Below are 13,730 nucleotides of genomic sequence, written 5' to 3'. Positions count from 1 at the left end.
TCTGTCTCAACGCGACCTTCTTAGTGGTTATTTTTTTTTCTCAATATGCTTATACTTGCTGAACTTGAAAGTGAGGGCTCAACTGATGGAAGCGTGAAATTTTGCTCTGCTTTTTTCAGCTCATCGAAGTATTTTCAATGATTTATTGATGTGTTCAAAGGATTGTTAGTTGTCCAGAGTGAAATAGAAAGGTAGAAAGTCAGCCTGACACTCTCCAGCCTTTTAAACTAACTGTTTGATAACGTATTTTCCGTGTGGATGAAGTGAAACCTCAGTTTTTTCTTTTTCGTGTTATGTCCTCTTTTTCACCCCCACCAATTGCTTGGGCAAACGTTTGATGAAAACTTACGGTTACTGACGTACCTTTTTTTTTTTTTTTGTCTTTTAGAACAAGGGTAGAATTCTGTTCTGATAACAAAATGCAGTATTTCCACCACTGTGAGCACCTTTTAGAGAGACTGAACAAACAACGGGAAGCAGGCTTTCTTTGTGACTGCACTGTAGTGATTGGGGAATTCCAGTTTAAAGCTCATAGGAATGTGCTTGCCTCCTTTAGTGAGTATTTTGGTGCAATCTACAGAAACACTTCTGAGAACAATGTCTTTCTCGATCAGAGTCAGGTGAAGGCTGATGGATTTCAGAAGCTGTTGGAGTTTATATACACAGGAACTTTAAATCTTGACAGGTAAAGTACACATTTTGGTTTTGGTTTTAAAAACTAGTCAGTAATCTTTAAAGTAGGTTGTATTTTTTCTATTCTATTTCTGCACTTAGTCTTCAAATATTGATATGTACAATATTTTTAAAGAAGTCAGTGTCACAGATTTGGAATGAACAGAAAGCATTGCATCTTTTAAGTATGAAAAATAGAAGTGTTAATGAGATTGAAACTTTGTTTCTAACACATATAATTTACCTACTCAAGAAAAGTTTATGATTTCATTTATATAAACTTGAAGGTCAAACACAGTGAGTTCCCAGTTGTTTCTCACTACTTTTTGATCTTTATAATCCTCTGGTTTATTGCTCTAGATTCCTTACCTCTTAAGGTGATTGGGATGAGGGAGTGTAAATGAGGAATAAAGGAAGAACCTTTGCTTAATTAATCATACTCCCATATCCAACAATAAATCGTAATGTGCAGTCTCTTTGTAATCTTGATTCTGGAAAAGAACTTCATTGGAGTATAAATACAGTTATTCTGTCTATTACCTCTGTGAAATTACTAGTACTTAAGTTTTAAATGCTTAAATTTTATAAGTTATTTTCATGTTCTGAGTATTTTTAAAGCAACCACAACCAGATAATTTAACATTCTATTTTTCTCTAGTGGTCTATAGGTAGCTGCGAGTAGCCATCCGTTTTCATCTTTTAAAGTTCTATGAAAGTGGAGTTTTTCTGTATGAACATTATTATGAATGAATTACTTTTGTACATTTATTCTCTTATTTGTGCATTTTTCAGCATTCTGTTTCATTATAGATCTTTAAAAGACATTGGAGTATATATGCAAATCTGTTTAAAAAGTTTTTCTTTGATCAGAATATTGTCATTCAGCCTTGTTTTCCTTACAGTTGGAATGTTAAAGAAATTCATCAGGCTGCTGACTATCTCAAAGTGGAAGAGGTGGTCACTAAATGTAAAATAAAGATGGAAGATTTCGCTTTTATTGCTAATCCTTCTTCTACAGAAATATCTAGTATTACTGGAAACATTGAGTTGAACCAACAGACTTGTCTCCTTACTCTGCGAGATTATAACAATCGGGAGAAAGCAGAAGGATCTACAGATTTACTTCAGACAAACTCTAAACAAGGAGCTTTGGGAAGGAAGTCATCTCAAACTAAAAAGAAAAAGAAGGCTTTCAATTCCCAGAAAATAGAACAGAATAAAACAGTGCAATATTCCAGTGACATTTTAGAGAATGCATCTGTTGAATTATTCCTAGATGCAAATAAGTTGTCTACACCCATAACAGAACAAGTTGCACAAAGAAATGATAACTCAGAACTGGAGTTGACATCAGTTGTGGAAAATACTTTTCCAGCACAAGATATTGTACAGACTGTCACTGTGAAACGGAAACGTGGAAAATCTCAACCAAACTGTGCTCTGAAAGAACATTCTATGTCTAACATAGCCAGTGTCAAGAATCCTTATGAGCTGGAAAGCTCTGGGGAAGAGCTGGATCAAAGGTATTCCAAGGCAAAGCCAATGTGTAACACATGTGGGAAAGTGTTTTCAGAAGCCAGCAGCTTGAGAAGGCACATGAGAATACATAAAGGAGTTAAACCTTATGTCTGCCACTTATGTGGAAAGGCATTTACCCAGTGTAACCAGCTGAAAACACATGTAAGAACACACACAGGTGAGACTGGTTTGTGGGAATATGTAATTATTTATAATACTGTGATTGAAATAGTTCTTTTTTTTTTTTTTTTTTTTTAGAAAGCATATTACTATAGCACATGTTGACTACCTGTGCCCTAAATTTGGTGTTTTTTTTGTATTCATGAAAATCTTTAGTAGGTTAGACTGTTGCAAATTTTTCTGTTGTTCTTATCAAGTATTTGAATGGCTTTTTTGGTATTTAATATATTGTAACTGATGAAGTCTTAATGCATAAGTTCTTTATACCTTTTTTTCACAGTTAAGCATAAACTTGGTTCTGGTTTGCTAAGTTCTTAATAGAGACAAAAATATTAAAACTGATAAAGATAAAAAGTAATTACAGTTCAGGCCAATTCTGAGATTGTGTCAACACTTCTCATCATTTGCTTCTTTGACTTTGCCAATGTCAGATCTTGTTTATTAGAATTATGCATACATTCCTTCCTTGGCTTCTACATTTACCTTTATTTTGCAAGTCCTCTTTTCCATAAGTGAAGTGTGAGCACTCACTGGTACCCCTACATTTCTTACTTTTTAAGATGCAATATTTTTCTCATGAGCACCTGTCATTATGAATTAAAAAATACTAATTTCTTTTAATTCTATAGGTGTTTTCAATAGTGAATCCAGAAAAAGAGATTTTATTTGCTTTTACTTCTACCACTTAACATTTTCTGGTTACCTAAACTGTACTGCTGATGAACTCTTAGAAGCTTATACGGCTTAAGTAATCAAAACAGCATTTCTTTCTAAGTATAAATTTTGTTTACTTTCTCTTATAGGTGAGAAGCCATACAAATGTGAACTATGTGACAAAGGATTTGCTCAGAAATGCCAGCTAGTCTTCCATAGTCGCATGCATCATGGTGAGGAAAAACCCTATAAATGTGATGTATGCAATTTACAATTTGCAACTTCTAGCAATCTCAAGATTCATGCAAGGTAAAAAAAGCTGTTTGATCTTTTGGTTTGTCATTCACCCTAATCTTATGACCAGACTACCTGCTGTTGTCAAGTTGATTCTGACTTATAGTGACCCTATAGGACAGAGTAGAACTGCCCCATAGTGTTTCCAAGGGTGAAAATATTTATGGAAACAGATAGCCACATCTTTCTCCTGTGGAGGAGCTGGTGGATTTGAACCACCAACCTCCTGATTAGGCAAAGTGATTAACCACTGTGCCACCAGGGTTCTTTGATGAATAGACTGCTGGATTACAATTCAGGACAGTAGAGTTCTAATTGTGAGTCTACCATAGCATACTCCAAGAATTACAAAGAAACCATGGTGAGAAAAGGGAAGTTGGTGAGGTGGGGAAGAATACTAGGAAGTAAGATCAGAGTGATGATAGGGTATCTAGATGGTATAAGGCTTTGTAGGTCATTGTAAAGCTTTTACTCTTGAGATTGAGGGATGAGTGATACGATCTTTCTTCCATTTTGAGAGGATCACTGGGGCTACTTTGTTAGGAAAAGACTAGAATTACAAGAGTGGGAGCAGGGTGACCAGTTAGGAGTCTATATGAAAAATCCAAAAAGCCAAACCCACTGCCATCGAGTTGATTCCAACTCGATTGTTTAATGATGATGATGATACCATAAACAACCCGCATTGGGTTTCCAAGGCTGTAAATCTTTATGGAAGTAGATTGCCTCATCTTCCTCCCAGAACAGCTGGTGGGTTTGAACCATTGATCTTTTGGCTAGCAGCTAAATGCCTCATCCACTATGCCACCAGAGTTCCAGGAAGCTATATGCTTATAGTTTATATAACCCAAGTGAGAGTGATTTTGAGTCAGGCCAGGGTCATAGCAATGGAGGAAGTGAGAAGTTGGATTCTAAATATATTTTAAAGGTAGAGCTCACAGAAATTTAATTAGGCAGATTACATGCAGAGTATTAAAGAAAGAAGAGTCAAAAGTGTATTGAGATTTTGGGCCTGAACACCTGAAAGGATTGAGTTGCCATTAACTGAGATGGAGTAGGTTTGCAGGTATAACAGTTTAATAGGGAAAGGTCAGGAGTTCAGTTCTGAACATGTTAAATTTGAGACGACTAGTAGACATCCAAATGGAGATGTATAATAATTGGATATCTAAGTTTAGAATTCAGGGGACTGGCTTGAGCTAAAGATAGAAATTTGGAAGTCATCAGCATTTAGATGGTATTTAAAGCCATAACACTGAATAAGGTGATAGAGAGTGAACTTAGCCTGAAAAGAGAGAAAAGAACTGAGTTCTGAGGCACCGTAACTTTAATAAGACTTCCAGGAGAAAGAGAAGCAGCAGAGGTTCTAGGAAGAAGCAACCATTATAGGAAGAAAACCAGGAAAATGAGCTGTCCTGGAATTCAAGTGAAAGAAATTTTTCCAGAAGGAAGTGATCTACCATGTAGAATTCTGCTAATAGGGAAATGAGAGCTGAGAACTATTTAGCCAAGTGTTTTTGCCAAAAGCTGCATTAGTAGAGGTTAGTAGAGAAGACATGGAAGTAGAGCTGTTGGAGACTCAAGGAGGAGCAAATGGGGTTGGGGTTTGTGTTTTGTATTTTAAAGTTGGGGAAAATATCAGTATATTTGTGTATTATGATCCAGTGTGGTGGGAAAAAATGGAAATTTTAGGATAGGGGAAATGCAAGAATGGTATCATTGAGTAGATGAGAGGATGGGCTCTCTGGTGTACAAGTGGAAGTGGATAGCTGGTTTCAGATGAACTGCCACTCTCGTTGTTAGTAAGAGAGAAAGCAAACTATATGTGCAGATTCTCATATGCGGATAGTTGTGGTGGTAAAAATTTTCTTCTGATTGCTTAAATTTTTTTCAGTTAAATAGGAAGCAAGGATATTGCTGACAGTTGGAGGTTTGAGGAAGGATTTTTAAAGAGAATGAATGGATTAGTGAGAATAATTGCTGGGCAGTATTAGAGGCCCACTTGGCAATCACGTAAAGATGATAGCAAACCTTTTTGAACTGCTCTTAAAACTAATGTTTTGATGATAACCTGAACATTAATTTTTGGCAGTGTTGACGGTGAAGTAACAGCCAATTTTAAATACATGAGTCTGATGAAATGAAATAAAATACTGTGTAAGAATCATACTAAAAGATTGTCTACAAAAATGGATCCCCTAAGATGTTTTACCCACTAACATGTAACTTTGCTTGTTTACTAATAGAAAGCATAGTGGAGAGAAGCCATATGTCTGTGATAGGTGTGGACAGAGATTTGCCCAAGCCAGCACATTGACCTATCATGTTCGTAGGCATACTGGAGAAAAGCCTTATGTGTGTGATACCTGTGGAAAGGCATTTGCTGTCTCTAGTTCTCTTATCACTCATTCTCGAAAACATACAGGTAAGAGTTTGACACAGAGAGACTGGTTAAAAGAAGGAAATGTGTTGTAGGTAAAAGATAAAGGGAAATAAATTAGGTCTTTACAGAAAGTAGGTTGTTGACTTTGTAGTTAGATAATCTGTTATTTGTACCTCTAGAACTTTTTATATAATTTCTGTTTAAATATTAGATATAAAAACTAATTTCTAGAATAGTACAAAGTAGGTGAATTTTTTTAATCACGCAACTTACACACACTAAAATCAGTGAGGTAATTTTGGCAACATATAAACTTGAGTTGAAGCATATTTATTATGACCTTAAAAAGGTTTCTTAGTCTGTTGGAGCGTCATTTCTTTTGGATAAAATTATGGAGTAGTTAGGGGATGAAGGTGGGGTTGGGTAGAACACTGATTTTGTAACCTCTTAGGACCTACACAGACATTATGAGATTTGCAAATTAAATATTATAAACAGACACTAGTCGATCAGTTTTGAAGCAAACTTCATTGTTTAAAGATTGTCATTTTTTGTAGGATACATTTTTTTTAATGGGATATTTCCTAACTGCTTTTATATCCCTTTAATAGTATAGTATATAGCAAGGACTGAAGTAGCATGTATAATCTTTTTAATCATGAAAGTCAATTTCCTTGACCAGTCCATCTCTGCTAGAAGCGACATTTGCAGAAGTAAAGTTTTATTATATGAAAAGCTTCAGGTTATATGAACAAATAATTACTAATATTCATTTAAATTGCATTAGTGAAAATACCTCTAAAATATAAAGAGGTTTTAATTTAAATAATAATTTAGAAGAGTTTACTTTAGATTATTTGTAATTAAATAAATATTATATTGGTATAGTACACCACTTCGCTATCTTTTATTTTCCATCTAGGTGAAAAACCATACATATGTGGTATTTGTGGGAAAAGTTTTATTTCCTCAGGAGAGCTCAACAAACACTTTCGATCTCATACAGGTCTGTGTTTAGGGAGAATGTGTTATTTTTTATTCTCTCTAATTTCTTATTATATAAGCCTTAACTTTTAAACCATTAAGGACTATGTGGTATCTAGTCATGCTCTATTGGTTACTATATTTTAAGGTATAAATATCAACTTTTTATTTGCTTATTTCATTTTTTTAGTTGTTTGGAGTCAAGAATTGTATAGATTTTCTGAGGAATGTGCTAGATAATCAGTAGTTTTTAATGACTTGGATTAAATTGGACAGATATACCAAGAAGTGAAAAGGGAGTAGATAATACAATGGTAACATCAGATTTTCTTATTAAACAGTGTTTAGTACACAAGTTTTAAGAGTAAATTTTAGTATTGACATGTTTATTGCAAAAAGTAGTCTGTAAGTAGTATAAAGAAGATACTGAATATAAAAATATTTGGAAAATGACACTCTAACAATGTACTATTTTTACTTTTTCTTTTTAAAAAGTATTCCTCATTCATATCTAGAATACTTTAAGCACCTAGTAGAGTTTTTAATAAGTAAATTTATTGACAGTGTCTATATGCTAATACTCCTTGCTTCACAGTATAAAGCATTAAACAGTTCATAATTTGAAAAGAATTATAATTTTGTAGCATCTTATTCTGTCAGTACTTTTTAAGGATTTCCTGACATGAGCTACAAGAACAGGTTATTTACGTATAAATAAAATTTATTTATTTATTTTGTCTTAGTTGTATCTCTCTCTAGGATCTGGCATATAATTGGCGTTCATTAAATGTTTGATAGAAATATAAGTTACTTTTTTAGTTTGCAAATAAATTTTTGTTTATGAAAATGTTTATACTTTTCCTTTAAACGAGAATATTTTATAAAGGAGTATCTATGTATATATAATTTTTCATTTTACTATATTAGAACCAAATGGTTAAAATTATAATTTTAAAGCAAATTAAGCAGTACAGTGATTTTTGCTTTGTGTTCATAAACATTGGTATTTTTGTCTTATATAGCTTCTAAAATATTGTGATTTTAAACTTTTTAACTTGTTTTCAGGAGAGAGACCATTTATCTGTGAATTATGTGGCAATTCTTACACAGATATTAAAAATTTAAAGAAGCACAAAACAAAAGTCCATTCTGGTAAATATTTCTTAAAACTTTGGTGTTCTCATGTTTAAAGAGTGGGCTATTTCTTAAATTGTTAATGTTATGATATAAGTTGTAATAGTTCAAACAAGGCAATCTGTTTTTAAAATTGATGTATACAAATAAGTAAAATAGTTTTATAATTTGCAAAAAAGTTCACTCTATATTTGTTTTCATATTGAGCTCTTAATAAGCCATACTTAAAATATTTCCTCCTCAAAAAATTTGATTTATAATCAATTTCAGGATGAACAAATATACAGTGAGCATTTTTAAGGTGGTGGAAAATTGAAGACAAAAAGAGATAAAATGTGTATGAACTGCTGAATGTAAAATGAATCTGCTTTGTAGAATTTCATCCATATCACACTCACTCACTCACTGCTGTGGAGTCTGATCCGACTCATAGCAACCCCTCCTTGGGTTTCCGAAGCACTATTACTACAGAATATATATCACTGTTCCCCATACTTAGAGCCTGAGTAACTCTGGGTTTACTATAGCTGTTGTGAAGAGAGGTTCATCATGAACACTAGCCCAGAAATGTATAAGAGGAAATGGGGAAACAGGTAATCCAAAATTGTTAAGATATATATAAATGAAAAGCCAGACTATTGCTTAAAATGAATGCTTGAAAATGTTACACTGTGCTTACTATTTTATTTTGCCATGATTAGAAATAGAACAAAAAACTAATCCCAAAAACCAAACCCACTGCCTTCAAGTTGATTTCAACTCATAGCAGCCTCCGTAAGGTTTCCAAGGCTGTAAATCTTTATGGAAGCAGACTGCCTCATCTTTTTCCCATGGAGTGGCTGGTAGATTTGAACTACTGACCTTTCGGTTAGAGCTCCAGTGCTTTAACCACAGTGCCACCAGAGCTCTGTAGACTCCTTTAATGTGTAAAGCGCTACTCGTAAGGATTAAGCTGGAAACACCTGAAAATGTTTATTACATGAGTATAAAGTACACATACTACAGGGAATATGAATTTGAATGAGGCAAAGACCTGGCCCTTAAAAAGCTTACAACCTGATGTTGTTGTTGTTATGTGCTGTCGAGTCAGACCCGACTCATAACGACCCCTCCTTGGGTTTCTGAGGCAGTATCACTACGGAAGTAGATTGCCCCATCTTCCTTCCAAGGAGTGGCTGGTTGGTTTGAACTACCAGCCTTCTGATTAGCAATCAAGTACCAGAGCTCCCACAACCTGATGTAGGAGACCAGAAATAATAAATAAATATAATTACAAGGCAAAATGAATAATATAATAAGAGGCATAAAAATGCTGATGAAGAGAAAGATTAATTCCTTCAGAGCTGAGTATTGGAAAAGATGAAAATATAGAGGGACTGTGAAGGATGGTTCAAAGGTTGACAATGGGGGAAAAAAAAATACGAAAACCAAACCCACTGCTGTCAAGTCAATTCCAACTGATAGTGACCCCTATTGGGCTACTAAGGTGATAAATCTTTACAGAAATAGATTGTCCCATCTTCCTTCCGCAAGTGACTGGTAGGTTTGAACCACCAACCTTCTGGTTAGCAGTCACATACTTTAGGTACTGCACCAGCAGAGCTCCTTGACAATGGGGAAAGGTTGGTACATGCTAGGCAGAAAGAACCTTGTGAAGACAGTCACTGGGACAAGAAAGTACAGGTTGTATTTTTGGCTGGTCAAACTGTAAGATAGTTCAGCAACAATACACGGAATTACACCTGCAATTTTGTGTGACCAGGATGCTGTGTGCTTTTGATTCCAACTCATAGTGACTGTATAGTACAGAGTAGAGCTGCCCGATAGGGTTTCTTAGGCTTGGCTGCTAACCCAAGCAGTTAACCAGTGTGCAACCAGAGCTCCTTCTAACTAGAATAGTGGGAATGAAATCTTGTTAACACTTTGGAGTGACAGAAGCATTTTTAAGCTGGTGGAAAATTTGAAGACAAAAAGGGATAAAATGTGTATGAACTGTTGAATGTAAAATGAATCTGCTTTGTAGAATTTCATCCAAATCACAATCTCTCACTCACTCACTCACTGCCGTGGAATCGGATTGGACTCACAGCGAACCCTCCTTGGGTTTCCGAGGTGGTATCACTATGGAACTGATACAGTCTTCCTTCCAGGGAGTGGCTGGTGGGTTTGAACTGTCAGCCTAGTAGTTAGCAGTCAAATGCCTTAGGCACTGTGCCACCAGAGCTCTCTCCAAATCACAATAAGAAGTTAAATTTCTTATTTCAGTACTGTAAAAATAACTTGCTTGAGTAGAGCTGAATTTTTCTGAAAATATATGAAACTACCCTACATCTGAACTTGAACTCACAAAGACATATTAACTACTCAGTACATTCAGGGAACAGAGTACTTATTATGTAGTTAGGTCTCTTAAGCACTTTGAAGGAGTTGGATGATTATAACTTGACATTTACCCTCTGGGACTTTAAAGTCTAATTGAATATTTCACCTGAATGAAATGTTGATAGCAGTAAAAGAGATGTCACAAGCAGGTATATGAAAAATTAACAAATGAACGAGTAGGTAGCTCACCCTGTTCTAGAATGATTAAGGTCTAGGCTTGAGGGTCAGATTATATTTGTATAGATAATGAGGAAGGCAGATCATCAGAAGAGAAACATGAGGGAAAAATAGGTTGGAATGAGAATTCTGGTAATAGTAAGTAGATGTGTCTACTGCTGGTGGGGGGAGAGTTTTGTATTGTTTTTTAAGACATGTTAAGAAAACTAAAAGTAAATAGGTAAAATTACTTTTAATATGTTTTGTGTAAAACTTTTTCCCCTTTCCAATTCAGGTGCAGACAAAACTCTAGATTCCAGTGTAGAGGATCATACTTTGAGTGAACAAGATTCCATACAGAAAAGCCCTTTTTCAGAAACTATGGATGTGAAGCCTTCTGATATGACTTTACCACTAGCTCTTCCACTTGGGGCTGAGGACCACCACATGCTTCTGCCTGTCACAGATAATCAGTCTCCTACATCAGATACATTATTGAGGTCAGCTGTGAATGGTTATTCAGAACCACAGTTGATTTTTTTACAACAGTTATATTGATGTGAGGATTATGGAAATGCTAAGACATCTCTGATAGTAAATATAAAGGTCTCTGATAAGGTGAATATATTCATATTGAATTACCATTGAGTTGTGCCATTATTTTTCATTCATTGAAGTAAAAGCACCTGATGTTACATCATGACTGTGCAATGTTTGTTTTGGTTTTTGGTTTTTAAGTCTAGACTATACACACAGCTTTTTTAAGAATGAATTATACTGTGGTAGCACTGTTTTGGATGGATAAGTTTTGTTTTAAAGCTGCCTTAATTCCATTTTTATTTTGCATTTTAGAATTGCTCTTCCATCCGTTAAAGTGATCCGTTAGTTTATGATTCATTTTTTTTAAAAGTGGTAAAAATATGTATAATAAAACATTTGTCATTGCAACATTTTTTTATATATACAATTCAGTGACATTGATTACATTTATCGTGCTATGCAGCCATCACCAGTATCTGTTTCCAGATTTTTTAAATCGCCCTTAACAGAAACTTTCCCCAAAACCACTGCTATCTAGTTGATTCACACTCACAGTTACCCCTGTTGGGTTTCTAAGGAGATTAAATCTTTATGGAAGTAGATTGCCTCATCTTTTTCCATGGAATGGCTTTTGGGTTTCAGCCAAACTTCTGGTCAACAGTCAGATGTCATGAGCAGTGTGCCAGCGGAGCTCCTTTAACAGAAACTCAATGCCCATTATTCAGCTTTGACCTTCGGGAGTTTTGTTATTTTCTTCCCCTCAAAATTTAAGTAAAATCCATGATAATATCAGCCCAAGAGTGTGCTGTTTATAAGCCCCATAGACCAATACATAAATTATGTATTGGGGGGGTAAAATTTCTTATTTCTGCTTAAGAAAACTTGAGTACTAAAAAGAATCGTGCTCTTTTCTCTATTAATCTGTTTCATTGCAGGTGTGACTAATGAAATGAATATTTCTCTTAAAAGCTAGAAAATTATATAAATTTCTATTCATTAAAACTTCAGTATTTTGGAGAAAACCAATGATAATACTTTTAGTTTGAATTATTTGAGGCTTGTTTTAAAAATGAATTTTAAATAGATAGTTGGTGTTATTATCATGTCACAGTTTTAAAATATGATTCAGTTTCTGTTTTAATAGGTTTCTAAATTGCTGAAGATCAGGAAAATATACTGGGTTTTGGAAATTTTTGATAAGCATCTCTTATGTCTATTATGCACTTTTAAAAAGAAATTCTAAAAAATTTTCTAAATATAAACTTAATGCATACTATAAATCACTTGGTTTTTTAATTTGATACATTATATTATGTAAAGAGTAAGAAGCAAGCTTCAATTATAAGTTAAACACTTTGGGCTATCAGAAGGCCAATTTATTTTGTATGTGAGTTTTCTATAAGCTTTGAATTTTAAAATTTTATAAATTAAACCACCTTGACTGTTGTTGTAGTTTCATAGTGGTCCTTTTCCTTCCTATTTAATGTGGAAAATTTTGTATTATCCTGGTATTTACTACCACTCTTTCCCATTCCACTTTTCCCATGCATTGATTTATTTCATTATCTAATTAAATTAATTACCATTAAATTACCAGTTCCACAGTCAGTTTCGTACTGCAGATCAAATACCATGGCCACATTATTTTTGCCATGCATTAGTTGTATCTTACTTTCTGGTTTATTACATCTGTATAAAGTTTTAACATATTTTCTATTGGTATTAATTTCTTTAATTGTAATTTTCTGTTTGGGATCCAAGTCATAGGAAACAGAGGACATAATAAAACCACTTGATTCTTGTAAACTGTAGAAATCTTTACCATTTCACAGTACATTCATCATTTTCACAATAAATTGCCACCAGTGGGATTAACTGAATGAGTTTGAAGTACTGACTTTGTATAATACACATCAAACTTAGTATTTAATCATTTATCTAAGAAATTGAATTATGCATATTTATTAATCCAGTATACTGGGTTTAATAACATTTGTAAAGTTATAAAATGCTCGACTAATCTATTCTGGCCTAAATTAGTAGACATTTATTGAAATGTGAAGAAATTAAAGAAAATTAAAAGACTACCACTTTAAGAAGTATACCGAAATGGAGAGTCTGTGTTTGATTCTCATCATCATTAATCAAAGCATCTAATGAGCAAAAGTTCTTCTTAAAAACCGCTGCAGTAGTGTCATAATTCTTTGAGGATGATAGTCACCAAATTTGCTCTAATGTACTGGTAATTAGCATTTTCCTTTTTATAGGATCGTCTTCAAATTTGTCATTATTATTACTTGATGTGATTGGAGTGGCTAAGGCTGGTTTACTATTCTTTTCTTCATCACATTATCTGCTTCTTAACTAAAATAATTTTATTTTAAATTGACATGGTTTGAGTCATCGTCAGTATCATTTGCTATTCCAGAATGACATGTAAAAAAGATTTGAAAGCTGAGTATCCCTTGCCATTCTTCTCCTAATGCTTTGTTCTTTACCATAACATGCATGCATTTTAGTTGTACTTGGTATTATTCTAAGGAGCCCTGGTGGCATAGTATAGTTAAAGCACTTGGCTGCTAACCAGAAGGTCAGCAGTTCAAATCTGCCAGCTGCTCCACAGGAGAAAAGCCTTGGCAATTTGCTCCCATAAAGATTGCAGCCTAGGAAACCCTATTGGGTGGTTCTACTCTGACTGGTAGGAGCTCTGGTAGCATAGTGGCTAAAGCACTTGACTGCTAACCAGAAGGCTGGCGATTCAAACCCACCAGCCACTCCTCGGAAGGAAGGTTGGGCAATCCTACTTCCGTAGTGATACTGCCTCGGAAACCCA

At 34.4% G+C, this 13,730-nt stretch overlaps 1 protein-coding gene across 1 annotated transcript; it reads left to right on the top strand.

Annotated features, from left to right (window-relative positions):
• The first annotated feature begins 419 nt into the window (after nucleotides 1-419).
• MYNN (myoneurin) lies at nucleotides 420-10,915 on the top strand. The gene is made up of 7 exons (XM_007946640.2): nucleotides 420-685; nucleotides 1,575-2,368; nucleotides 3,174-3,333; nucleotides 5,565-5,743; nucleotides 6,624-6,707; nucleotides 7,751-7,837; nucleotides 10,653-10,915. The coding sequence occupies exons 1-7, from the start codon at nucleotides 420-422 to the stop codon at nucleotides 10,913-10,915; spliced, it is 1,833 nt and encodes a 610-aa protein (XP_007944831.1).
• Nucleotides 10,916-13,730: the final 2,815 nt, after the last annotated feature.

The sequence above is a fragment of the Orycteropus afer genome, unplaced genomic scaffold (genome assembly GCF_000298275.1).
Source record: "Orycteropus afer afer isolate SDZICR_OR568_19922 unplaced genomic scaffold, OryAfe1.0 scaffold00168, whole genome shotgun sequence".
Classification (NCBI taxonomy): Eukaryota; Metazoa; Chordata; class Mammalia; order Tubulidentata; family Orycteropodidae; genus Orycteropus; species Orycteropus afer.
The sequence above is the reverse complement of the archived record's forward strand: the minus strand, read 5'-3'. Positions and strand labels throughout refer to the sequence as shown.